General features: G+C 40.8%; 1 protein-coding gene across 1 annotated transcript in view; it reads left to right on the forward strand.

The window, feature by feature from the left end:
• Positions 1–26733, forward strand: part of EFEMP1 (EGF containing fibulin extracellular matrix protein 1) — a 147793-nt gene that overhangs the window by 98451 nt on the left and 22609 nt on the right. The window contains exons 5-7 of the mRNA XM_069768916.1: positions 20923–21045; positions 22770–22889; positions 25298–25417. Of these exons, the coding sequence (XP_069625017.1) occupies positions 20923–21045; positions 22770–22889; positions 25298–25417 (363 nt within the window). The remainder of the gene's footprint in view (positions 1–20922; positions 21046–22769; positions 22890–25297; positions 25418–26733) is intronic.

Below are 26733 nucleotides of genomic sequence, written 5' to 3' on the forward strand. Positions count from 1 at the left end.
AGCGCAGACCATAATATATGGACCGGCAGAGGGTATACTAAACTGAACTCAACAGTTTCATAGGCAAATATTAGGCTGCTGAGTACGGGACGTTAGACCTGCGGCCAGTGCCTACATCATGGTATGTACCCGGATAGTGATACACAAATGTATGGCCTTAACTGGCATTACAAAAAAGTAGTAGTGTGCATTTTTCTATGTGTGTAAAAGTGTATGTAAGTCTGTGTAAGTCAATATATGTCTGTGTATTTGATTGCGTGTATGTGAGTATGTGTATGTGTCTACACGTTTGTATGTCTGTGCCTCCACCGTATATGAATGTGTTTCTAGAACTTTGACGTTGTAGAAAAAATCTTTCAAAGTTAGTCAGCCTCCATGTTGCATTATTTAAAACTGATCTGTCACCAGATTTTACAATACAAGATGCTTACATTATGAAAGGGAACCTGACGTGTTCAATAAACACTATTAACCTGCAGATATAGGGTTAATCTGCAGGTTAATAGCATTCTAAAGGTGCCTGACTGCAGTATTGAAAGTGCAGCACCCAGGAGAAAATGATCTTTATTTCTAACTGGTGCAAGTGACTTTCAGTCAAGGAGGCAGGCCGAGCATGTAAAGTCACCGCTCACAATATTGACAGTGACAGCTGTAACCATGGCCCGACACTGTGGACCCGGCTGTCAGGCAGTGCTGTGGCATGCTTACAACTGCTGCTCTCAGTGCTGTGAGTGGTGGCAGCAATTGCCAGGGCACACCTGTATTACTCAGAGCAGATAAGGAGTGGCTCAGACTGTTATATACAGGTGCTCAGGAAAAATATCTTAATAGTCTCGAAAAAAATCCGGCACACTGTTTTTCCAAACACGGTGAAATTTATTAGAAATGTAAATTTATTTCATTTCGTATTCAAGCAAAATGCGCACAAAAAGGACCAAAAAGGTACATAAAGTAGGTATCAAGATCCACATGAGGTAGGTCTCATATTTCAACGTTTCGGCTATAGCATTAGCCTTTATCAAGAGATACCAAAACGATGTGACTCGAGTGCTCAGGAAGGTCTTGGTATCTCTTGATAAAGGCTAATACTATAGCCGAATTTACACCGGTATTACTGACAACCAGCGGCTCAAGGGAGAAATAAAGTTCCTTTCCTCCCTGGTGTCGCACTTTTAGAACAGTGGCCGGGCACCTTTGTAATGCTATTAACCTTCAGAATATCCCTATGTATGCAAGTTTATAGCCTTAAAAGTCTTGACAGGTTCCCTGTAAAGGCTGGTGTACCTATTCCTCAGAATAGCTATATAATCATTTTTAAAAGTTGCCCTACCTGATATTCTTTTTTTGGGGTCAACAAAGTGATCGATTTTATTTACTGTAGTTTTTTTTTTTTTTTAAAAAGCCAAAGCTAATGCGTCAGGAGTCTTCTGCTTTACAGCAGCCCAAGTGGTATCAACACCAGAGCCACCCAAGCATTGGCACTGTAGAAATTGAAAGTCTTCAGTATTACAAAGCATTCATCATGATAAATTTGTGAAAGCAGGAAATCATCACTTCCAACAGCACCTAAAGAAGTTAGCTAGATAGTCATGATGAATAGGGCCTGTGCACACGAGTTTATAAATCGGACATGTGCTATCCGATTTTTATGTTATTCAAAGGGGAAGTGTTGATTGCCGATATTTTCATTGACAGAATCCATCTTTTAAAAAAAATCACAGAATGCTGTGATTTGACTCTGAAATTGGAAGAGGTTCACCGATTCAAGTCTATGGGTGCGTGAAAAAAATTGGATGCCACAGTATGGCATCCGAGTTTTATGCATGCATTGCAATTCTGTAACATAGGAAACTGTAAATGGTCTTCTAAATGATTATCGGCTGCTACTGTAAAAAAAACAGATTGCACACAGCTGAGAAAAAAATCATCCCACTTTTCTGGATGAGAATGTGACTGATTTTTTACACTGTTGCATGTCCCTAGCTTTAGATGGAGATTCAGCTTTCTGTAACATTGATGGATATGCTGCATCACTACTTTATGTCGTATTGAAGGTGCACACATCACATTTATCTGAAATTCTGCAGATATAAAAGAGCAAAACATTTATAAGCCGCAAGCATAAATACATCCGTAAGTTCCATTCTCCTGCCTATCTTTAACCCCTTTCTGCCAGCTGACGGAATAGTACGTCAGCTGGCAGATCCCCTGCTTTGAGGTGGGCTCCGGCGGTGAGCCCACCTCAAAGCCGCGACATGTCAGCTGTTTTGTACAGCTGACATGTGCGCGCAATGAGCGCGAGCGGAATCGCGATCCGCCCGCGCCCATTAACTAGTTAAATGCCGCCGTCAAGCGCTGACAGCGGCATTTAACTAGCGCTCCCGGCCGCGTGGCCGGAAGTGCTCGCACTGCAGACCCCCGTCACATGATCGGGCGTCAGCAGTGCATCGCCATAACAACCAGAGGTCTCCTTGAGACCTCTATGGTTGTTGATGGCCGATTGCTTTGAGCGCCACCCTGTGGTCGGCGTTCAAAGCAACCCTGCATTTCTGCTACATAGAGGTGATCTGTACTTCACCTCTATGTAGCAGAGCCGATCGAGTTATGCATGCTTCTAGCCTCCTGTGGAGGCTATTGAAGCATGCCAAAATTAAAAAAAAAAAGTGATTAAAAATATAAAAAAAATAAAAAATATATAAAAGTTCAAATCACCCCCCTTTCGCCCCAATCAAAATAAAACAATTAAAAAAAAAATCAAACATACACATATTTGGTATCGCCGCGTTCAGAATCGCCTGATCTATCAATAAAAACAAAGGATTAACCTGACCGCTAAATGACGTAGCGAGAAAAAAAATCAAAACGCCAAAATAACGTTTTTTTGGTCGCCGCGACATTGCATTAAAATGAAATAACGGGCGATCAAAAGAACGTATCTACACCAAAATGATATCATTAAAAACGCCAGCTCGGCACGCAAAAAATAAGCCCTCACCTGACCCCAGATCACGAAAATTGGAGACGCTACGGGTATCGGAAAATCGCGCATTTTTTTTTTTTTTTTTTAGCAAAATTTGGAATTTTTTTTCACCACTTAGATAAAAAATAACCTAGACATGTTTGGTGTCTATGAACTCGTAATGACCTGGAGAATCATAATGGCAGGTTAGTTTTAGCATTTAGTGAACCTAGCAAAAAAGCCAAACAAAAAACAAGTGTGAGATTGCACTTTTTTTGCAATTTCATGACACTTGGAATTTTTTTCCCGTTTTCTGTTACATGGCATGGTAAAATCAATGGTATCTTTCAAAAGTACATCTCGTCCCGCAAAAAATAAGCTCTCACATGGCCATATTGACGGAAAAACAAAAAAGTTATGGCTCTGGGAAGGAGGGGAGCAAAAAACGAAAATGAAAAAGCGGAAAAAGCTCCGGGGGTGAAGGGGTTAATAACTAAAAATGGAAATACAAATCGCTAACAGCGGAAGTGTTTGGAAAAGGATGAATCTACATATAGAAACTTTGTTACAGAAATGCCCCATTCATTTGTATGGGGCTTACAAAATTCCATGTGCTTGCTGACAAAACAACCTCATTCAGAAGTATGGAGCAGATGAGGCTGCCAATTGTCCATAAATTTCTAATCAGTCTTTGTGAAGAATTGCACCAGAGAGATTACACAGAATCCCACCTCTGCCACTACTTGTGGCACCGGAGAGCACTCATAATCCCACCAATGCCACCACTTGTGATGAACCCGCACCTCGCCACCCCGCCTAACATCACTATTGTGTCAGAGGGATCTTGTAATGTGGTCTCCCCACTTTCACCAACGTGACGTTCTGCACTCCTTGGGGACACGTAAGATTAGCTCAGTAAAGTTTTACACAGAAACCCCCTGTCCACACGAGCCCAGGGAGACATGGGGAGTGTAAGGATGTGGCCCACATAGTCACTGACGTGACACCACACTTGCTCACAACCTTGACAAGCCCCTTTGTCTAGCACCAGTGAAACAGCCTAATAGAACTGCCACCAGTTCCTCCTTAGCTATAAGCCTGGTCTATTAGTGGGACTATATAGGGCCAGAAACCAGCCCCAGTATCATGGAAAGTTAAGCTGACAATACGGTCTTGTGGATTGAGATTAAAGAGCAGCCCAAGGTTAAATTACATATTTAAGCGCCTTAAGGGAAGACTAGACAATACGTTGTGTACATGATGGTTACACATATATAATGGTCAAATATGCAAATACAGATAGTGGTAGGATATAAGCAGATGGATCATGTCAATTACCAGGTTATTGTTCGACCATGTATGCGATGGGCGGAAGAGGACTGTCCTTCACAACACATTACTCGACGTGACACCCCTTTCGAAGTGGACCACAAAGAGAGAGACCACATGGCCTTACACTAGCCTTTATCACCTTTGCATCACTTCCCTCCTGCCCTTTGTGCTGAACCTAAATGCCCTGTCCTTGCCTCTAGCAGCTAAAAACTCCAAAACTTAAGATGGGCCATAACTCCTTAATGGATGGTCCTAGGGAGGTGGTTTCAGCGCCATCAGATCCAGCCACATGTCTGTTACATGTTGAGACAAGACACATCTTTTCTATCTGGTTCCTACTAGCTATTCTACGTATCCACATAGTATAAATAGAAAGACGAAAAAGGGGGGGGGTATGTTCCAGCTCCAAAGTTTAAAATTAAGTCCTTTATTGATACATGATAAAAGCGTAAGCTGAATAACTTTCCACAGCACAATAGGAAACGAGCTACGCGTTTCGATCTTTGCAGATCTTTGTCAGAGCTACAAATGAATAAAACCAAGAATACTATATAGCCACCACCAGCCAATAGACAACAGTCTCAAAATCACATGACAGGAAAGAATCCCATTGGCGAAAACAATATAAAACAAAGAAGGAAAAATAATACACATATACATTAAAATTTGTGTGAACACATTAAACACATAAGAAAAACACACGTTAGTTTCACATGCTCATGACAGGGACACTAGTAATGATACATCAATTCATTGCGTTTGTTGAGACCAGCAGGGAAGCGAGTGCTCAGGTGATAAATCCAAAATGCCTCACGCATCAGTAGACAGCGTCTGGAATCCCCTCCCCGCACTGGTTTGTTAACTCGTTCTATTCCATAAGCACGGAAACTTTTAGTGCTACCAGAATGCTGAGTAATGAAATGCCTGGAGGCTGCCGACACTGAACGAACAGACTCACCAGACTTCCCTATATCGTGTAAATGTTGACTGATCCGAGTCTTCAACTTGCGAGAGGTACAGCCAACATAAGATAAGTTACAAATTGTACAGTCAATTTTATATACTACTGAAACAGTATTGCAATTAATATACCCCTTTATATTAAAGTGCTTGGAAGCACTAGAATCATCAAATGTCTTTGTGACTAATGCATGATCGCACGTCTTGCACCTATTGCTGCCACATTTATAGAAACCCGTATAATTTAACCAGGTTTTATTCTTATTTATACTGGAACAAAACATACTTGGTGAAACCCTATTCCCAACAGTGAGGGCTTTTCTTGATATTACATTAATTCCTGTATCTAAAATTTTGGCCAAACTGCTGTCTTCATACAAAATTGGTAAAAATTTATTAACTATATTTTTTATTTGGTTAAACTGAGAACTAAACTGAAAACAGATATATGGCTTACTATTTGTTTTGGCAGAAATAGGTGCAGAAGAAATTGATGTTTTAGGTATAATTAAATCATCACGATCTTTTCGTGCAACAATTTTCTCTGCCCTGTTCAGCATCCAATATGGATAATTGCGGCTTTTTAGTTTACCAGAAGCTATATTTATTTCATTTTTTAAAATGTTCTTATTACTGCAGTTTCGTTTAATTCTTGTAAATTCCCCAACGGGGATAGATTGGATGGTCTGCACAGGGTGATTACTATCAGCATGGAGTATGGTGTTGCCACTGAGAAATTTGTGATGGGTTCTAGTCTCTATCATCTGATCAGCATCACCAGTTAAACTCAAATCCAAAAAATGTATCTGTTTCTGATCATGTCTATATGTGAAACGTAAATTATACCCATTTGAATTGATGTAACTAATGAAGTCAGGTATGGCAGATACCTCGGCGATCCAAATAATAAGTAAATCGTCGATGTATCTGCCATACCAACCAATCTGTGAACGAAAAGGATTAGAAACTGAAAATATATAATTATGTTCCCAAAAAGCCATGACAAGGTTAGCCAAAGAAGGTGAAAATTTGGCACCCATGGCCACTCCAGATCGCTGCAAATAATAACGAGAATCAAAAGTAAAAAAGTTATGTGTCATGAGAAAAAAGGTAACTTGCAAAATATATTGTTTCAAATCTATGGAATAATTGCTGAAATTATCAAGATGGAATTTGAGACCTTGCATGGCTACACTCTGGGGAATACATGTGTATAACGAAACCACATCACAGCAGAGCCATGTAGATTCAGCTGTCCATTTTTTATCTGCAAATAAACCCAAAACTTCCTTTGAATCTTTAATATAGCCTGGGATTCTACCCACAAGAGGCTGCAAAAGCGAGTCCACCCACTCACAAAGATGTTCATTGGCTGAGCCTATACCTGAGACAATTGGTCTCAAAGGAGGAATAGCTTCCTTCTTGTGCACTTTTGGTAGTCCGTGCAAAATGGGACAGATGGGATCTTGTACCACCAAATAATCGAACTGTTTCTTTGTTAGAATACCAAGGCTATAACCTTCCTCTATTATTTTGTCTGCTTTATTCTTAAAGTCATTGGATGGATTAACCTTAAGTTCCGTATATGTTGTCACATCCGATAAAAGTTCCATGATCTTAGAATGATAATCTATTGTATTGAGTACCACCACAATTCCACCCTTATCGGACATTTTTTATTATTATGTCCTTATTATTTTGCAATTGCTGTAAAGCATCCCATTGTTTGCGTGAAAAATTACTTGTAGACCTGATTCTACCAGAGGTTACATCATCATCCAAGATTTTTAATTCTCGCTCCAACACCTCCTGGAATCTGTCCATGCAATCAGATCTAGACTGGATGGGATAAAAATATGGATTTTTAGTGGTGAAATTGTGGGATTGATCAATTCTTGCTTCATCAGATAAATTTTCGTTACTTAATGTCTGCAAGGTGACAAGTGAAATTTGATCTTGAAAATCCAAACCTCGGAATTCATTAATATGTGCAGTATCCTCATGTTCCTGATGCTGGATGTCCAGAACCTCTGAATTATTCAAAAAGTGTTTTTTAATAGTTAGATTACGTATAAATTTATTTATATCCAGAAGAGTGGTAAATAAATCAAACCTTTGACTTGGAACAAAATTTAATCCTAAGGATAAAACTGCAAGTTGATCCTGAGTTAGAGGATGAGACGATAAATTCAAAACATTTTCATTCACTTGAAAAGACGCTTCCTGTTGCGGGTGACAACTCCTTGATTTCCTGCGGTGTTTCCTACCACCGCGTCTTTGGCGTTTTTTGAGTGGCGGAAAAATTTCCTTCTTCCCATATTTGCTGTGTCATTTAAAGATACATCTGATACACTAGGATTGTTATCTGAAGAGTCTGGATCAGACGAGGTGAAATTCACATGCGATTTCGCTGCTGTATGCCTGCGGTGAGTCTGATTGCGTTTTAAAATGGACTTCGGGGTTCTATTCAAATTCTCCCATTGTCCCCATTCATACACCTTATTGGTGGCATAATCGTTCAGATCTCTATGATTCTACGTATCCCCCATCCTCTGGTGCTAGACCGGCTTGAGACCCTGGGAGGTGTTTGGCCTGTTCCAGAGATCTCAAAAATGTAGCCGATGTACGATAAGTCCATATTCTTTTATGAATTTATAGGTGTCGGATGTCATAACAAAGAAGTTAGACCGCATTGTACCCACATGACAATCAAGCCTTTTGTTCTGAGCTTAGCTGGCTCAAGATGTGAGATCTGTCACTCACACCCTTTTGAGGCTTTACCCCCCCCCCCCTGCTGAGATAGGTGTTCTCATACATCTGCAAACTGATTGACATGAAATTATATCTCCCATATTCTTCATAGTCTGTAAAACTAGATCATTTTTTCCGTTTGTAGTAAAATAATGCTACATCCATGATTTTTTAAGCTGCAGGAAGCTGTACATATTATAATAATTGTAATTATTATTTTACAGTTAACGGTAATCAGCTGTTCATATCAGTATTCTAAGCTTTAGACGTGTATCCCTGATATGGATCATTATGGTTTTCCACTGTGTCAATAAAAAAGTTGACTGTGATACTTGATAAGCTGTCCAGAAAAAAAAATCAAGTTTGTAACCCTGGAAAGGATTTTTCATCATAGACATTTATTTAACAAGTCTTGAGAATGTAAATTCCTCCCAAGGGTCCCTTCTGATCTAAGATGATCTCATTTTCCATTTTGGAACTTAAAAATAAAAAGGAGACTAAACTGCTGATCGTAAATAAGCATGCAGCATACCAAGTGAGAGGTAGTGACCCCGGACCGATTAAATGGTGGTGTCCGGCCATTGAGATAGTCACAAATTACAAGGGGTCATCCCTGCAGGACTTTGCATGTCCAGTTACTAATAATAATAATAATAATCTTTATTTATATAGTGCCAACATATTCCGCAGCGCTGTACAGTTTAACTGTTTCAAGCACAACAGTCATAAGTAACAACGTTAACAAAACAATAATTAAAGCAAAATAATATGACCCTGCTCGTGAGAGCTTACAATCTACAATGAGGTGGGGAAGATACAAAGTACAGGAGTGTATTTACAATGATGTATTTACAATGATGGTCCAGCCATCTTCATGGAATGGGGGACAGATGGAAGTAGTGAATGGGCTACACACACACACAAACCTAAAATGACTTTGATTAGGGAACGGGATAGGCTCTGAACAAATGTGTTTTGAGGGAGCGCCTAAAACTATGCAAATTGTGGATGGTCCTAATATCTTGGGGTAGAGCATTCCAGAGGATTGGCGCAGCACAGGAGAAGTCTTGGAGTCAGGAGTGGGAGGTACGGATTAGAGCAGAGGTTAGTCGAAAGTCGTTTGCAGAGCGCAGTGTTCGGTTAGGCCGATAGACAGAAATGAGGGAGGAGATGTAAGGGGGTGCCGCACTGTGGAGAGCTTTGTGGGTGAGGACAAGTTCTTTGAATTGGATTCTATAATGAATGAGCAGCCAGTGTAATTACTGACGAAGAGCGGACGCGTCCGAGTAACAACTAGCTAGATGACAACCCTGGCTGCTGCATTAAGTATAGACTGGAGAGGGGAAAGTCGAGTGAGGGGGAGGCCAATTAATAAAGCGTCGCAGTAGTCCAGGCGGGAGTGGATCAGGGCGACAGTGAGGGTTTTTGTTGTTTCCATGGTGAGAAAAGGGCGAATTCTAGAGATGTTCTTTAGTTGTAAGCGGTATGAGTGGGCAAGAGATTGTATATGGGATATGAAGGTATGAAGGAGAGATAGGAGTCAAACATAACACCCAGACCACCCGCGGAGAGGGAAATGTCAGATTTAGGGAGGTTGGTAGATGGCAGGAGCAAAAGAAGTTCAGTTTTGGAGAGGTTGAGTTTCTGATACAGTGGACATGATGTTAGAGGCTGTGGACAGACAGTCACTGGCGTTCTGTAGTACAGCAGGGTTAAGGTCAGGGGATGATGTGTATAGTTGTGTGTCATCGGCATAAAGATTGTACTGAAAGCCAAATCTGCTGATGGTCTGTCCAATTGGGGCCGTGTAGAGAGAGAAGAAAAGGGGGCCAAGGACTGAGCCCTGAGGTACCCCGACAGCGAGAGGAAGAGGGAGCCAGCGAACAAAACACTGAAGAAGCAGTCAGAAAGATAGGAAGAGAACCAGGAGAGAACAGTGTCCTTAACCCCTTTCTGCCATTAGACTACTATCCCGTCGAGGTAACCTGGGACTTAATTCCCAGGGACGGGATAGTACATCATAGGCGATCGGCCGCGCTCATGGGGGGAGTGCAGCCGATCGCGGCCGGGTGTCAGCTGATTATTACAGCTGACATCCGGACCGCTCCCGGCACATTAACCCCCGTAACACTGCGATCAAACATGATCACAGTGTTCCGGCGGCATAGGGAAACATCGCGCAGGGAGGGGGCTCCCTGGGTGCTTCCCTGAGACCCTCGGAACAATGCGATGTGATCGCATTGTTCCGAGCGTCTCCTCCCTGCAGGCCCCGGATCCAAAATGGCCACGGGGCTCCTTCCAGGTCCTGCAGGGAGGTAGCTTGCTGAGAGCAGGCGCCGGTAAGCCTGCAGCACTGCCTGTCAGATCGCTGATCTAATTCTTCCTTAAGATCGCTGATCTGACACAGTGCTGTGCAAAGTGTCAGATCAGCGATCTGACACGATACCATGATGTCCCACCATGGGACAAAGTAAAAAAGTTTAAAAAAAATATCATCATGTGTAAAAAAAAACCCTAAATAAATAAAATATATATATATATTGTTCCAATAAATACATTTCTTTATGTAAATAAAAAAAAAAATAAAAGTACACATATTTAGTATCGCCGCATCTGTAACGACCCGACCTATAAAACTGTCCCATTAGTTAACCCCTTCAGTGAACACCATAAAAAAATAAAAATAAAAAACGAGGCAAAAAACAATGCTTTATCATTATACCGCCAAACAAAAAGTGGAATAACACGCGATCAAAAAGACGGAAATACATAAACATGGTACTGTCGAAAATGTCATCTTGTCCCGCAAAAAACAAGCTGCCAAACAGCATCATCAGCAAAAAAATAAAAAAGTTATAGCTCTCAGAATAAAGCGATGCAAAAATAATTATTTTTTCTATAAAAGTTTTTTTTGTATAAAAGTGTTAAAACATAAAAAAGATATAAATAAGGTATCGCTGTAATCGTACTGACCTGAAGAATAAAACTGCTTTATCAATTTTACCAAACGCGAAACGGTATAATCGCCCCACCCCCAAAAGAAATTCACGAATTGCAGGTTTTTGTTCATTCTGCCTAACAAAAATCGGTATAAAAAGCGATCAAAAAATGTCTTGTGCCCAAAAATGGTACTAATAAAAACATCAACTTGTTCTGCAAAAAACAAGACCTAACATAACTCTGTGGACCAAAATATGGAAAACTTACAGCTCTCAGAATATGTTAATGCAAAAAATATTTTTTGCAATAAAAAGCGTCTTTTAGTGTGTGACAGCTGCCAAACATAAAACCCGCTATAAATAGTAAATTAAACCCCCCTTTATCACCCCCTTAGTTAGGAAAAAATAATAAAATAAAAAAAAATATTTATTTCCATTTTCCCATTAGGGTTAGGTTAGGGTTGGGGCTAAAGTTAGGGTTGGGGCTAAAGTTAGGGTTAAGGTTGGGGCTTAAGTTAGTGTTGGGGCTAAAGTTAGGGTTAGTGTTGGGGATAAAGTTAGGGTTAGGGTTGGGGCTAAAGTTATGGTTAGTGTTGGGGTTAAAGTTAGGGTTAGGGTTGGGCCTAAAGTTAGGATTGGGGCTAAAGTTAGGGTTGGAGCTAGAGTTGGGGTTAGGGTTTGGATTATGTATACGGTTGGGTTAGGGGTGTGTCAGGGTTGGGGGTATGGTTAGGGTTGGGATTAGGGTTAGGGGTGGGTTGGGGTTAGGAGTCTGTTGGGGTTGGGATTAGGTATGGGGTGTGTTCAGGTTAGGGGTGTGGTTAGGGTTGGGATTAGGTTAGGGGTATGTTGGGGTGAGGGGTGTGTTGGGGTTAGGGGTGTGGTTAGGGTTGGGATAAGGGTTAGGGGTGTGTTGGGGTTAGGGTTGGAGTTAGAATTGGGGGGTTTCCACTGTTTAGGCAGACCAGGGGCTCTGCAAACGCAGCATGACATCCAATCTCATTTCCATGCAATTCTGCACTGAAAAAGTAAAACGGCGCTCCTTCCCTTCCGAGCTCTGCCGTGTGCCCAAACAGTGGTTTACCCCCACAAGTAGGGTATCAGTGTACTCAGGACAAATTGGACAACAACTTTTGGGGTCCAATTTCTCCTGTTACCCTTGGGGAAAAAAACAAAACTGGGGGCTAAAAAATCATTTTTGTGGAAAAAAAGATTTTTTATTTTCACAGCTCTGCGTTATAAACTTTAGTGAAACACTTGGGAATTGAAAGTTCTCACAACACATCTACATAAGTTTCTTGGGGGGTTTCTTTTGGGGGGTTTCTACTGTTTAGGTACATCAGGGGCTCTGCAAACGCAACGTGACGCCCGCAGACCATTCTATCAAAGTCTGCATTCCAAAACGCCACTTCTTCCCTTCCGAGCTCTGCCATGCACCCAAACAGTAGTTTTCTGCCACTATGGGGTATCAGCGCACTCAGGACAATTGGACAACAACTTTCGAGGTCCAATTTCTCCTGCTACCCTTGGGAAAATACAAACCTGGGGGCTAAAAAAAATGATTTTTGTGGAAGAAAAAATGATTTTTTAATTTTTATGGCTCTACATTATAAACTTCTGTGAAGCACTTAGGGGTTCAAAGTGCTCACCACACATCTAGATAAGTTCCTTAGGGGGTCTACTTTCCAAAATGGTGACACTTTATGGAGTTTCCACTGTTTGGGCACATCAGGTGCTCTCCAGGTGAGACATGGCATCCCATCTCAATTCCAGCCAATTTTGCATTGAAAAGTCAAACGGCGCTCCTTCCATTCCGAGCTCTCCCATGCGCCCAAACAGTGGTTTACCCCCACATATTGGGTATCAGCATACTCAGGATAAATTGTACAACAACTTTTGGGGTCCAATTTTTTCTCTTACCCTTGGTAAAATAAAAAATTGGGGGCGAAAAGATCATTTTTGTGAAGAAATATGATTTGGCTCTGCATTATAAACTTCTGTGAATCACTTAATGGGTCAAAGTGCTCACCGTACATCTAGATAAGTTCCTTAGGGGGTCTTCTTTCCGAAATGGTGTCACTTGTGGGGGATTTCAATGTTTGGGCACATCAGGGGCTCTCCAAACACAACATGGCGTCTCATCTCAATTCCAGTCAATTTTACATTGAAAAGTCAAATTGCGCTCCTCACCTTCCGAGCTCTGCCATGCACCCAAACAGTGGTTTATCACAACATATGGGGTATCAGCTTACTCAGGACAAATTGTACAACAACTTTTTGGGTCCAATTTCTCCTGTTACTCTTGGTAAAATGAAACAAATTGGAGCTGAAGTAAATTATTTGTGAAAAATGTTAAATGATCATTTTTATTTAAACATTCCAAAAATTCCTGTGAAACACCTGAAGGGTTAATAAACTTCTTGAATGTGGTTTTGAGCATCTTGAGGGGTGCAGTTTTTAGAATGGTGTCACACTTGGGTATTTTCTATAATATAGACCCCTCAAAGTGACTTCAAATGTGATGTAAAAAAATGGTCTTGTAAAAATGAGAAATTGCTGGTCAACTTTTAACCCTCATAACTCCCTAACAAAAAATGTTGGTGCCAAAATTGTGCTGATGTAAAGCAAACATGTGGGAAATGTTACTTATTAAGTATTTTGTGTGACATATTTCTGTGATTTAACGCCTTCATGACCTTGGGATTTTTCGTTTTTCACTCCCCTCCTTATCAGAGCCATAACTTTTTTATTTTTCCGTCAATTTGGCCATATGAGGGCTTATTTTTTGCAGGACGAGTTGTACTTTTGAACGACCTCATTGGTTTTAGCATGTCATGTACTAGAAAACAGGAAAAAAATTCCAAGTGCGGTGAAATTGCAAAAAAAGTCCAGTCCCACACTTGTTTTTTGTTTGGCATTTTTGCTAGGTTCACTAAATGCTAAAACTGACCTGACATTATGATTTTCCAGGTCAGTACGAGTTCATAGACATCTAACATGACTAGGTTATTTTTTACCTAAGTGGTGAAAAAAAATTCCAAACTTTGCTAAAAAATTTTTTTTAAAAATTACACCCTTTTCCGATACTCGTAGCGTCTCCATGATCTGGGGTCGGTTGAGGGCTTATTTTTTGCGTGCCGAGATGTCGTTTTTAATTATAGCATTTTGGTGCAGATACGTTCTTTTAATCGCCCGGGTATTGCATTTTAATGCAATGTCGCGGCGACCAAAAAAACGTAATTCTGGCGTTTCAAATTTTTTTCTCGCTACGCTGTTTAGCCATCAGGTTAATCCTTTTTTTTAATTGATAGATCGGGCGATTCTGAATGCGGCTATACCAAAAATGTGTAGATTTGATTTTTTTTATTGATTTATTTTGATTGGGGCGAAAGGGGGGTGATTTAAACTTTTATATTTTTTTTATTTTTTTCACATTGTTTTTAACTTTTTTTTTAAACTTTTGCCATGCTTCAATAGCCTCCATGGGAGGCTAGAAGCTGGCACAACTCAATCGCCTGTGCTACATAGCAGCGATCTGCTGTTCGCTGCTATGTAGCAGAAAATCAGGTGTGCTGTGAGCGCCGACCACAGGGTGACGCTCATAGCTACCGGCGATCAGTAACCATAGAGGTCTCAAGGACCTCTATGGTTACTATTCTGAAGCATCGCTGACCTCCGATCATGTGACGGGGGTCGGCGATGCCGTCATTTCCGGCCACCCGGCCGGATGCGGTAGTTAAATGCCGCTGTCTGCGTTTGACAGCGGCATTTAACTAGTTAATAGGAGTGGGTAGATCGCGATTCTGCCCGCGCCTATTACGGGCACATGTCAGCTGTTCAAAACAGCTGACATGTCCCGGCTTTGATGCGGGCTCCGGCGGGGCTTCTGACCTCGAACGTACTATCCCGTCTGAGGTCAGAAAGGGGTTAAGGGCATGAAAATTCAAATTTGGAAAATTGCAAAATTTTCAACATTTTTGCCAAATTTCCATTTTTTTCACAAATAAGCGCAAGTAATGTCAAGGAAATTTTACCACTATAATGAAGTACAATACATCACGAGAAAACAAACTCAAAATCGCCAAAATCTGTTGAAGCATTCCAGAGTTATAACCTCATAAAAGGACAGTGGTCCGAATTGTAAAAATTGGACCGGTCATTAAAGGGACACTGTCACCTGAATTTGGAGGGAACAATCTTCAGCCATAGAGGCGGGGTTTTGGGGTTTTTGATTCACCCTTTCCTTACCCGCTAGCTGCATGCTGGCTGCAATATTGGATTGAATTTCATTCTCTGTCCTCCGTAGTACATGCCTGCACAAGGTAATCTTGCCTTGCGCAGGCGTGTACTATGGAGGACAGAGAATGAACTTCAATCCAATATTGCAGCAAGCATGCAGCCAGCGGGTAAGGAAAGGGTGAATCAAACACCCAAAAACCCCGCCTCCATGGCTGAAGATTGTTCCCTCCAAATTCAGGTGACAGTGTCCCTTTAACATGCAAACCACCCTTAGGGGTTAAGGGTTTAATACCTAGTGACTGGAGCCTAGAGAGTAGGAGATGGTGGTCAACAGTGTCGAAAGCTGCAGAAAGGTCAAAAAGAATGTTATTATATTGAATTCTAAGTGCACAGCACACCTACCTTTTACCTTTTGCTGTGCTGCTCACCTCCATCCCCTGGATCCATTCTTTTATGTCATGAACTGGGGATATTATTATTGTGGCCTATTGTGTGGCTCTAGAGTCAGAGATGTCAGGCAGAAGGGAGCATAGCTTAAATGGGTTGCTCATTGCTTCAACAACTACTTCTGAATCATTATGTATCTTCCTGGTAAAATACCAACACCTTATACTCACCTCCGGTGCTGGTGCCATTCTAGCAGTGTCAGTACTGGCTCTTCCAGCGATTGTGTGACATAGTTATGTCACGCGATCCTTGCAGCCATTCAGCGCTGGTTTCCCTCTCCTCTGCTATGGATGTAATTGACATTTGAAGGAAGTGAGAACTGTAGCTACTTTCTCACTTCCTCCGGATGTTTTGGTTTGTCTGAAGGAGAGGATAGTGAAGCAAGCACTGACTAGCCTCAAGGGTCGCATGACATTATTATGTCCAGTGATCCCCTGCAGAGCCGACACTGCTGGAACAGCGCTGACACCGGAGTTAGACAACTAATGTAAGTTAGCACCCGATTATGCTCAGATAACACCTTGTCTGAGCATGTTCGCTCATCACTATTGTCAAGCTATTGTTGATAAGGTGTTTTATTTAATGTAAGTAACACAATTATATAAAAAAAAACCTGTATAAAATATAGTCTATTTATTTTCAACTACTAATCTCACAAGCTTCAGATGTGCATTCAGTGCTCCAGGCTATTTATGTAGTGCATAGCATGCCTATGAATCGTCAACCTGTTGTATGACTGTCATGTTAATGGCTGCTACAGTTGTACATATAAGCAACAATTCCCTATGTAATATCCCAGCATTCTGCACAAAGACGTGCCCTGATTTTATCATGGAAAAGTTTCTAACACAGCCTCCCATATATCTTACCATTTATAATACCGGTGTCTTATGTGGCAGAGGAGTAGTTCAGTCCTCTTGGGTACCAGGGCCCGACTTGACTGCTTTCTCTCAACCCTTCATATTTACACCCATCAACAAAATTTGTTTACATCCTAAACACCAGCGACTGACTGCCATGTAAATCTACCTGATTAGTGAAGTGTGGTATGTTTTCTGGTAATCAGGGGGGAACATACCATTGATGGAACCAGTGCAGCTACCTAGGAGCCCAATAGCATATGGGTCCCACTGTCATCGTAAAAGCGGTTTCCTAAAAACAGATTTTTTTCAGAAGCCATACTGGTGAATACCTAATCAGAGCACCAAATGAAGACCCCCACAGGCTCCCAAGGAGCACGGGCATATCATTAACTCAAAACTGAAAATAAAGATTAAACAACAACCACAAGACGGAATGACATGTTTAAGAACACTGCAAAAGTTTATAAAACATTAACAGAAAAATCTTCAAGAAAAATCTTAACAAAAAGCTTCAGGAAGTGTTAGCTCCGTGCTAGCAAAAATCGCTTTAGGTTAAAAAATAAAAGCAGAGAAAATGTCACATAGGCATGTTTTCTGAAACGTTTTCTGCTTGAAAAATTTGTTGTTTTTGACCACCTCAAAAACACTCCGTGTGTACATGCCCTTACAGAGAAATCACTAGGTACTTTATGATGAGTAAGGCTGCTTTCACACATCAGTTTTTTGCTGTCAGGCCCAATCTGGCGAATTTTTAAAAAAACAGATCCGTCGCAAATTGTGAAAAACTGATGCAACGGATCTGTTTTTTTCGCCGGACTAGCTGTTCGGGGAAAAGAAGAGAGAGAGGCCCTAGAATGGAAAATGCTTGATTTGTTTAAAAAAACGGAATCCGTCACCGGATTCCATCATTTGATGGATCTGGCGCCATAGGGTTACATTATAGCAAACGATGGACTGCGACGGACACAAAAAACGTTCCTCTGTCCGTTTTCTCTGGCAGCCTGAAAACGTATTTTCGATGGATCCGGTGAAAAACGGACGAAATGTGAGGTCATCCATCGCAATCCGTCGCTAACACAAGTCTACGAGAAAAAAACAGAACCAGCGGCAACTTTTTCCAGATTCGTTTTTTTTAAATTCGCCGGATTGTGCCTGACAACAAAAAACTGATGTGTGAAAGTAGCCTAAATAAGCACAGACATGCAATACAAAATAAGATCAACACGATAATGCTGAAAGAATTTTCACTGCTGGAAGTGGCTCAAGAATCCAGCTATTTACTTAGGAGGTGTCAGAACCTTGTTACAGCAAGTGGACAGGGTAATCCTTGCAAAGTCAAAAATTATCTTTCCAAAGAAACCACATACCGCTGATCAACATTTTATTCTAAATTAAATTTGCTCCAAAGCTTTCTTGTCCAAATCACATTACTCTACAAATTGTTTTGAAAGCGTAAAAATCCGAAATGCATGTTCAGTTAATTTGCTGAAGTCAATGGAGAACTTACAAACAAGAAAAATCAATTTTGCCTAGACAGTTGACTAATAAATGCTGTAATGATTTGTTTCCTTTTAAATAGGTTATGCAGAGCTATTTAATTTTTTTACCTAAGAACTGCCTGCTTGTTGTGGCCGGCGCCGTTCTCAGCTAGCACAGAATTATCATAGACCATTCCTGCCTGTGATTCATTGGCTCCCACTGATGTCATGTTGACAAAGTAGCAACTTCTCTTCCACTTTGCTCTGTTGGTGGGGCCTGACTGCTGACATCTTGCTGATTGACAGCCTAACTTCATGGAGAAGGTTATTAATTAGCATGACTTTGGCAGTCATGCCCGACCGACAAAGCAGACTGGAAGAAGAAGAGCTGCTCTATTGACTGGAGCAGCTAGATCGCTGGCAGGAGCAGTCACGGACCACTCTGAGCTAGCTCTGGGTAGATCAGGCAGGTAGTTAGCAACTCTGATAACAACTACTGCCTGTTAGTTTTTAGGCCCATAGTGAAAAAAATAATCCTGGACAACTCCTTTAAGTAAATAAATAATCAGATAAATGTCTTGCACTCTTGACAGCAACCCCTCCAACCAAGGCTTAACTGATGGGGCAACATGCTGAAAGAATCAGTCAATCATGTCTAAACTACAAATGTTGCCGTCTTGATTAGAAGACAGTTGCCTACTGAAGAAATGCTTAGTGGGCACTTGGAGAGTAAAATGCTTATGACACAGGAGATGTTATAACTTTTTTATAAAATATATTTTATTATTCCTACTCTACATATAGTATTTGTCTATAGCTCCATAATAGCAGATAAAGTGGTTTGGAGGTAATGACAGGTTGCGGGCAAAGGGCTAATCAGCATATCTTATTGTCAAGGACCAAAAAATTACTTTAATGGGTTGTCCACTGTTAGAACAACTTCGTGTTTGGCCCAAATAGCATAATAAAGCCTATACTCACCTCCCATGCCAGCGCCGTTCTCATGGTGTTGGCCCTCATTCTCCCCGGGGCAACCAATCAGCACCGGCGATACTGTCTCCGCCTTCGGACAAATCGAACATGAAGAGGAAGTTGGGGCTACAGCTGATCCCTTGCTTCCTCTTCATGTTCGATTTGTCCTAAGGTGGAGACAGTGGCGCCGGCGCTGATAGAGCGCTATCGTCACGCCTCACAACACCACGAGGGCTCTGTAGAGAGCGAGTGCCGACAACTCAGGAAAGGAGCCATCACGGGAGGTGAGAATAAGCTTTATTATGTTATCGGGGCCATGAAGGGGTATGAGAAGAAATTGTCCATGTAGTGGACAACTGTAAACTTTGCCGAATTGCTCTCCTCCAGATAAAAGAAAACCATCCCATTAGTGGCAGTTATTGTAACCCTGTAAGTCAATACATAACACACTTCAATATGTTTTACATTGTCATACATTGTAGTCACTTTTTGGTGGCACTAAAGAGGTGGTTTTCTTCTGGAAGAAAAATATTTTTTTTCCAGGGATCATAGCCATGAATCCTTCTGCCAGCTGAATCTCCTCTAGGCCTATAGAGTATGGACATGTTGGGCCAGTCTTAAACTATAGTTTTTCCTTTTAATTTAATGCTTTTGGGGCCTGTCATGCAACTCAGCATTTCTACAATATCATATCACTAATAGCAGTAATTCATGCTAAAGAGTGTTGCCATGAATCATGCCATCTGATTCTCCTTGGGAAGAATAATTCTGTAAAATAGAGTCATCATACTGCTGCTCATTCAGTATCAATGGTTCCATACAATGGAACTATAGGGATTAAAGATGATTCAAATGGATTCAGCGGACAGCTCAGTAATCTGCGGCCATCAGATGGAAGTTCTGAGAAACACCTCTTACTGGACAGAGCCCCAAGTTTCTCTTGATTAGCTGGTCTGTGCAATATCATTGCTGCGATGTAATGCCACCACTTGTGACATCGCACCAGATTGGTTAATAAAAAGATGAACCATGAATGCCTGGAGGTTATGAGGCACTTATCAGCGCTCTCATTTGACAACCAAAGAATACTGATACTGATCTGGCCTCTGGACTGGGTCATGCAAATCAATTCACAACATCTCATCTCATCTGTTACTTACACATGGATTCCTATTCAGTGAGATCAAGAAAACGCTTACCTTTGCTCATCTCATAGCATGAGATCCGACATTGTCGTTATCCCCAAATTATTCTGTATATTTATAGGGATTTTTGGGCTTGGCCATGGACATGAGATATAAAGCAAACTTTTATGTTTATTTCTTCAGTCAAAAACACACAATTAGGAGAGATTTAACAAAAGTGTCTACTGTTCACCAGAACTCACTGTATGTTGTGAACTCACAGGCCATCAGCACAAGCTGGGATTTGTATTTTGGGGACTTGCCCATTGGTTTGTCAGAAACGGTTTAGAAGGGTAAAAATCCAATTTGCCAAATTTTTGTTTCCGTTGACCACAGATTATGAGGGGATGCCCGATTATGTGTAAAATGACAAACATTTCCATTGGTAAATTTATCTTTATTACTCCTGCAAAAGGTTGGTTATGGCACTTTATTGGCCTATGCATGGCCAAATACATTTTATTGTCAGGTCATCCTACCAAAATTAGTTAGACCTGCATGAAGCTATGATATCCACTGTTAACCATCCCAATCTTAGCGCTACTTGTTGTATGTTAGCCTAAATAGGTGTGCATCCTGATACCCACTGCTTTAGGATATCTAAGAAATGTATATGTTTCTATCATTGAAATTATAAAATGTTAAAGTAATTTGATTGAGCGTAGACAAACTAGTTCTGAGTTGTCACATTCTAATACTTTTCAGTCTGTTTATGGTCTAGTAGTACTATATATATGTCGATTTTATCACTTTACCAAAAAAAATATTCTGATATCAAATGTATTATGTTTTTGACAGATATAGATGAATGCCTAACTGGAACCCACAATTGCAGACCAGATCAAGTGTGCAATAATGTCAGAGGATCATTCACTTGTCTGTGTCCCAGAGGATACCAAAAACGAGGAGAGCAATGTATCGGTTAGTAAAGTTGCTGGACTCATTACTGTTATGCGTGATAATAGCACTTCAAAGTGAAGCATACATAGTTTGCATATATGAACAGGTGCATACTAATCGGCTGAGAAAGTCTACAGCATTTGACTGTGAGACTTTACAATTCAACCATAAAGCTCCATGTTGTGTGCGGTGGTAATACAGCACCCTTGGGCCAAACTTTACAAAAACTCCATTCATATTTATCTGTCATATGTATGAGATCAAAGACTTATAAGATGTCTTGTCTTCGTGAAAAGGATTATTTCAGTAATTTAAAAAGGTTAAAATTGATATTATTAGCACAGTAAACATGCGATTATGCTGCAATGGCTGACACCTTCCGGCAGGTTTCTTTTTTCAGTACCGTATGTACATATATTCATTATGTAAAATAGGGTGCAGGTTACTGAGGGATCAGAAACCTGTCAGCAGTCTGCATTATGAATACCTAATCATAGCACCCAATGTAGACCCCCTCTCAGGCCGCCCCGGTGCACGGCATATCATTAACTCAAAACACTAAAGAAAGATTAAACAACAACCACAAGACGGATTTCATCAACCAAGGTATCATTTTAATCAGTATTATGGCGCCGACCTGACACTGTGTTTAGGTTACTGTGCACAATTCTGTTGACAGGTTCCCTTTAAGGACATATGAAATTATTATTATTATTTATTATTATTATACATTTTTATAGCGCCATTTATTCCACGGCGCTTTACATGTGAATACGGGGCAAATATAGACAAATACATTAAACATGAGCAGATAACAGGCACACGGGTACATAAGGACCCTGCCCGCGAGGGCTCACAGTCTGCAGGTCTTTACCCAGCTCTCCATGGCTCCCGAATGTCTCTGTATACTGCATTGATTTTCCATGGTATGCACTGACTTTACCCAGCTCTCCCTGGCTCGCGAATGTCTCTGTTTACTGCATTGATTTTCCATGGTATGCACTGACTTTACCCAGCTCTCCCTTGCTCCCGAATGTCTCTGTATACTGCATTGATTTTCCATGGTATGCACTGACTTTACCCAGCTCATAATTACGAAACCCATCAAGAAAAGAATGATGCAACTGGTCAATAGTATAGAGAAAATCAATATAAACTTTATTAAATAACAATTAAAAACACACAACATCAGACCAAATTGGGAAAAAGGGTGAAACTAGAACACCCAATACACTCTGCGTGATACATAGGTGACTGACACCCTCACCCGGCACAACAGCCAAACACCCGGTATCTATCTATAGATATGTGTTTAGTCCAAGCATGTGGACTGATACCAACCGTAGCTGCTATAAAAATGATGGCATTGCACAATCTCCTGCTATCCTAGCACTGTCCGCTGGTGTAGCTATAACACACATCCCCACATAACATATAAACTGAGGGCCCAAAAAGAGCGCCGTAAAATCGGCAATAAATATTACCTCTATAGTGGGGGTACCAGGGTAAGGTGGGAGTCCGGGTGAAAGCGTCTGCCCTCATTATTACCCAGAATCATAATTAAAAAGATGTAATTTAAAAGATGGAAGTTAAAAGATGAATTGCAGCAGACTGAGTCTGTAGCAGACTCCTGCATGTGAATATATCCCCAGTTAAGGGCAATCAGGTGTGAATGAAATCTAAAAGAATTTGTATATAATTTATATAAAGAATCTATGAGCTTTTTTCTTTATCTCACCATGCAGACATCGACGAATGTTCACTATCTTCATTTTGTCACCATCATTGTGTGAACACACTTGGTTCCTATTATTGCCAGTGTAACACCGGCTTTCAGCTTGCTCCTAATAATTACAGTTGTGTAGGTAAGTTCAGTAATCTAATTTCTTACAAGTTTTTAAATTAACCTTTAAAAAAAGTAAAAAAAAAAAAAATTATTCCAGCCATAAATTAAAAACATTAAATTGGTTTTCTGGTCTAAAAAGACAAGTCTACAGTCATCCTATGTGACTGCAGACTTGTGAAGCCTCACATAGCGAGCACTGCGCATTGTCAGAATTGTCTGGTGTCAGCATCGGGAACTGTGGTCACGGGACCACAAGTAGGAGACAAGGACACTCCCGACTAGAATCTGACTAGATTTTTTTCAGCACGCTCAATACAAGTGTACAAAAAACATACGTAAATTGTTTGTAGAGCATAATGTGGAACTTTTGATTTCATGGACCTACGTGATATCAACTGTATTTCAAGTCTTTCAAGTCAAGTCTGGCCAAACATCAGTACAAGTCTAAAGAGGGCCACACACATAAAATAACTGTTGGTCAAAACACATCTGGAAGAAATTACTCTTTACTCTGGAGTAGTGATGAGCGAAAGTGCTCAGATAAGGTGTTATCCGTTCATGTTCGGGAGCTAACAGAGTGACTTCGGTGTGCTCGAATAATATGTTCGAGTCCCCACGCTGTTTGACAGCTGCAACACATGCATGGATTGCCTGTTTGTTAGGCGATCCATGCATGTTTTGCGGCTGTTGAACAGCCGCAAGACGTGCAGGCACGGGGACTCAAGCAGATTAATCAAGCATGCCGAAGTCACTCTGTTAGAACATGCTCGGATAACACCGTATATGAGCACGTTCACTCACCACTACTTAGGAGAACAAAGAATCGGCCATCTAATATCATTACCAATCCTTAATTCCTCCCATCAGTTACCAGAATTGATGACAGGACTTTATGGACATGAGACACATCATTCTAAAACCTAAAGGAAAGCTTTCTAAAAAAAATTGGATTACAACTGCAAAGTGAAGATCAACTATATGTGTAAAAGGTCCCTAAACTATGCGTTCAATAAGCGTATATGAATGTGATGTGTGTTGTCTATAACTGACACAAAATAAATCCTTCTTGAGTTATGTTTCCTTCATAATTTCTTACCCAGTAGGGTCAACAGATTATGGACTTCACAGTGGTTGGAAAATCACATAATGGTTCTATATAAACCTGCAAAAAAACTCATAATCATAAGAATTCCACATAAATACGGGCATCTATGTTTTAAAGGGGACCTCGTAAGCAACTCGTAAAAATCCCTAAGTTCCCCCGATTCTGATGTTCTTTTACGTTTTGTGCTTCATCACTCTATTGCAGAGATAAGCATATCTGGTGCTTTTTGAACGCAATATGTGAAATTTCTGTTTGCAGTCCAACTGGAATTTTCTTCAGAGTATACCTTCACCCATCCCTCCTAGACACTGCCAGTCACAGCTTGGCAGCAACTGATTCTGTTAGATCAGCCATCGAGCTCTGATTGGAAGCATCTGGGAGGGACGAAAGCATACACCCAAGAGAAGAATTGTACAGTTGGACTGCAAACAGAAATTTCACATACTGCACTTCAAAAGCAACAAATGTGAATATTTCTGCAATGGAGTGCAAAAAGGATGTTTACAAAGCTTTTCACTCAATTTTTAGAGCAAATGACAGGTCCTCTTTAAGAAAGCAACTTCAAATGAAACCTTGTACTATTATTAAAACAACAATATAATGAACCTACCATAATATGATTTCCACCTATATACCAGGGATAGAACCCTATTAAAGGGAATCTGTCACCAGAAAAAAACACTATTAACCTGCAGATATGGGATATGGGGTTAATCTGCAGGTTAATAGCATTACTAACCTGCCTGGCATCTGCACTTAGCTGAAAACAACATATACAGAGCAATGGCTGTAACAACGCCCCGGTACTGACTGACAGCCGGCACCAATGCAGAGCTGTGCCAGTCAGGGCCAGGGGCACAGTTACCGCTGGCGCTCTGTATAGGCAGAGTGGTGACTAAATCGGCGCCACCCCCATGACTGAAACCAAAAGCTGCCTGGGGAAATACAGCTCATTTTCTCCCTGCAGCATTTTTTTTCTGGTGACAGGTTACCTTTTATCGCTGAGCAGGAAATGTATTCATATATCTGGCAATACTCAAATTAGTAAGGCACAAATTTCATACCTATAAGCAATAGGGTATTCCGGGAAAGGGTTATACTATTTATATTTGGGCTACAGAAGCTAGATTTGGGAACACTGGAAAATTAACTGTTAAAAATATATATAATGAATGGCTTGATAACAGGTATTATATCGACCATTATTGCATAAGCTCGGTTTCTCTTTCTCTTTATCATCCCTTTATCTCTTACCCTTTGTTTTATATGAACTAACATGATCAATATTCGTGAGTACATGTACTTATTACTTAAATCTTCAGATGTTGATGAATGTAGCACCAGCAGCCCCTGCGCACAAGAATGCTATAATATGATTGGCTCATACATGTGTCAGTGTAATCCAGGCTACGAACTGAGCAGAGATAGAGTCAATTGTGAAGGTAAATATCGTCCACATGTACTCTTCATGTAATTCTTAGTGTTATGTTTTTAATGTGCATCTTCATATTCAGAACCCCCCGAAGAAAAAACAATATATATATACCGTGGCAACCACAAGTTTTGCTTTTTTTTAAAGTTGTCATCATGCAAGACCTTAATTTTCACCAAAATGCTTTAGAACAGAGGTATGGTCACTTAAAGAAAACTGACTGCCAAAAGTTTTGCATATACCATTTATTGATCACAACACAGAGAGTAATTTATTGTTTACAATGCCATAACTTAGTATCTTGTAGCATAACCCCTTGCTTTAATTACTACACTACACAGACAGGGCGTTGAAGCCACTCGGGTATTCAAGACATCCAGTGGGATCTTGCTCCATTCCATTTGCAAATCTGCAAACAATTCATCTTTATTGCTATGAGTATGGGCCCCAACTAGTGATGAGCGAGTGTGCTCGTTACTCGAGATTTCCTGAGCATGCTCGGGTGATCTCCAAGTATTTTGGCGTGCTTAGAGATTTAGTTTGTGTCGCCGCAGCTGCATGATTTGCGGCTGCTAGACAGCCTGAACATATGCAGGGATTGCCTGTTTGTAAGGGAATTCCCACATGCATTCAGGCTGTCTAGCAGCCACAAATCATGCATCACAAATTAAATCTCCGAGCATGCCCAAATACTCAGCGAACACCCGAGCATGCTCGGGAAATCTCGAGTAACGAGCACCAGCCCCAACTCTTCACCCTAACTCATCCCAAAGATGCCCTATAGGGTTTAAATCAGGTGACTGGCTTGGTCATTGCAACCGGCAAACATTTTTCTTTGCCAACCAATTTTTGACTAAATTGGATGTGTACCATGCTGGAATTTCCAGCCCCTGTCTACTTTGTTTTTACCATGTGGCAGCATTACATTCTATAGTATGTCCTTGAACATGGTATCATTCTTATTTCCATCAATTCTATGCAGAGGGCCAATGGCAGATGCAGAAAAACAGCCCTAAACCATGACATTGTCACCACCATGGTTCACTGTAGGCGTTTGGCACCTTACATCATTACCAAACAGATTGAACATGAATTCATCTGACCACAACAACTTAGACCAATCTGTCTCTTTCCATTGGCTGTGTTTTTTGACAAACTCAAGTCGGACCTTCCGGTTCTTTGCAGAGATAAAAGGCTTCTTGACTGGAGCTCGTGCATTGAACCCTACTGCTGTTAGCCGTCGCACCACAGTTTGGCGACTCACTTTGACCCCATATTTTTCAAAGATTTTGTGTGAAATCTGTACAGCACTTTTATGGACATCAG

The sequence above is a fragment of the Ranitomeya imitator genome, chromosome 5 (genome assembly GCF_032444005.1).
Source record: "Ranitomeya imitator isolate aRanImi1 chromosome 5, aRanImi1.pri, whole genome shotgun sequence".
NCBI classification, from domain to species: Eukaryota; Metazoa; Chordata; class Amphibia; order Anura; family Dendrobatidae; genus Ranitomeya; species Ranitomeya imitator.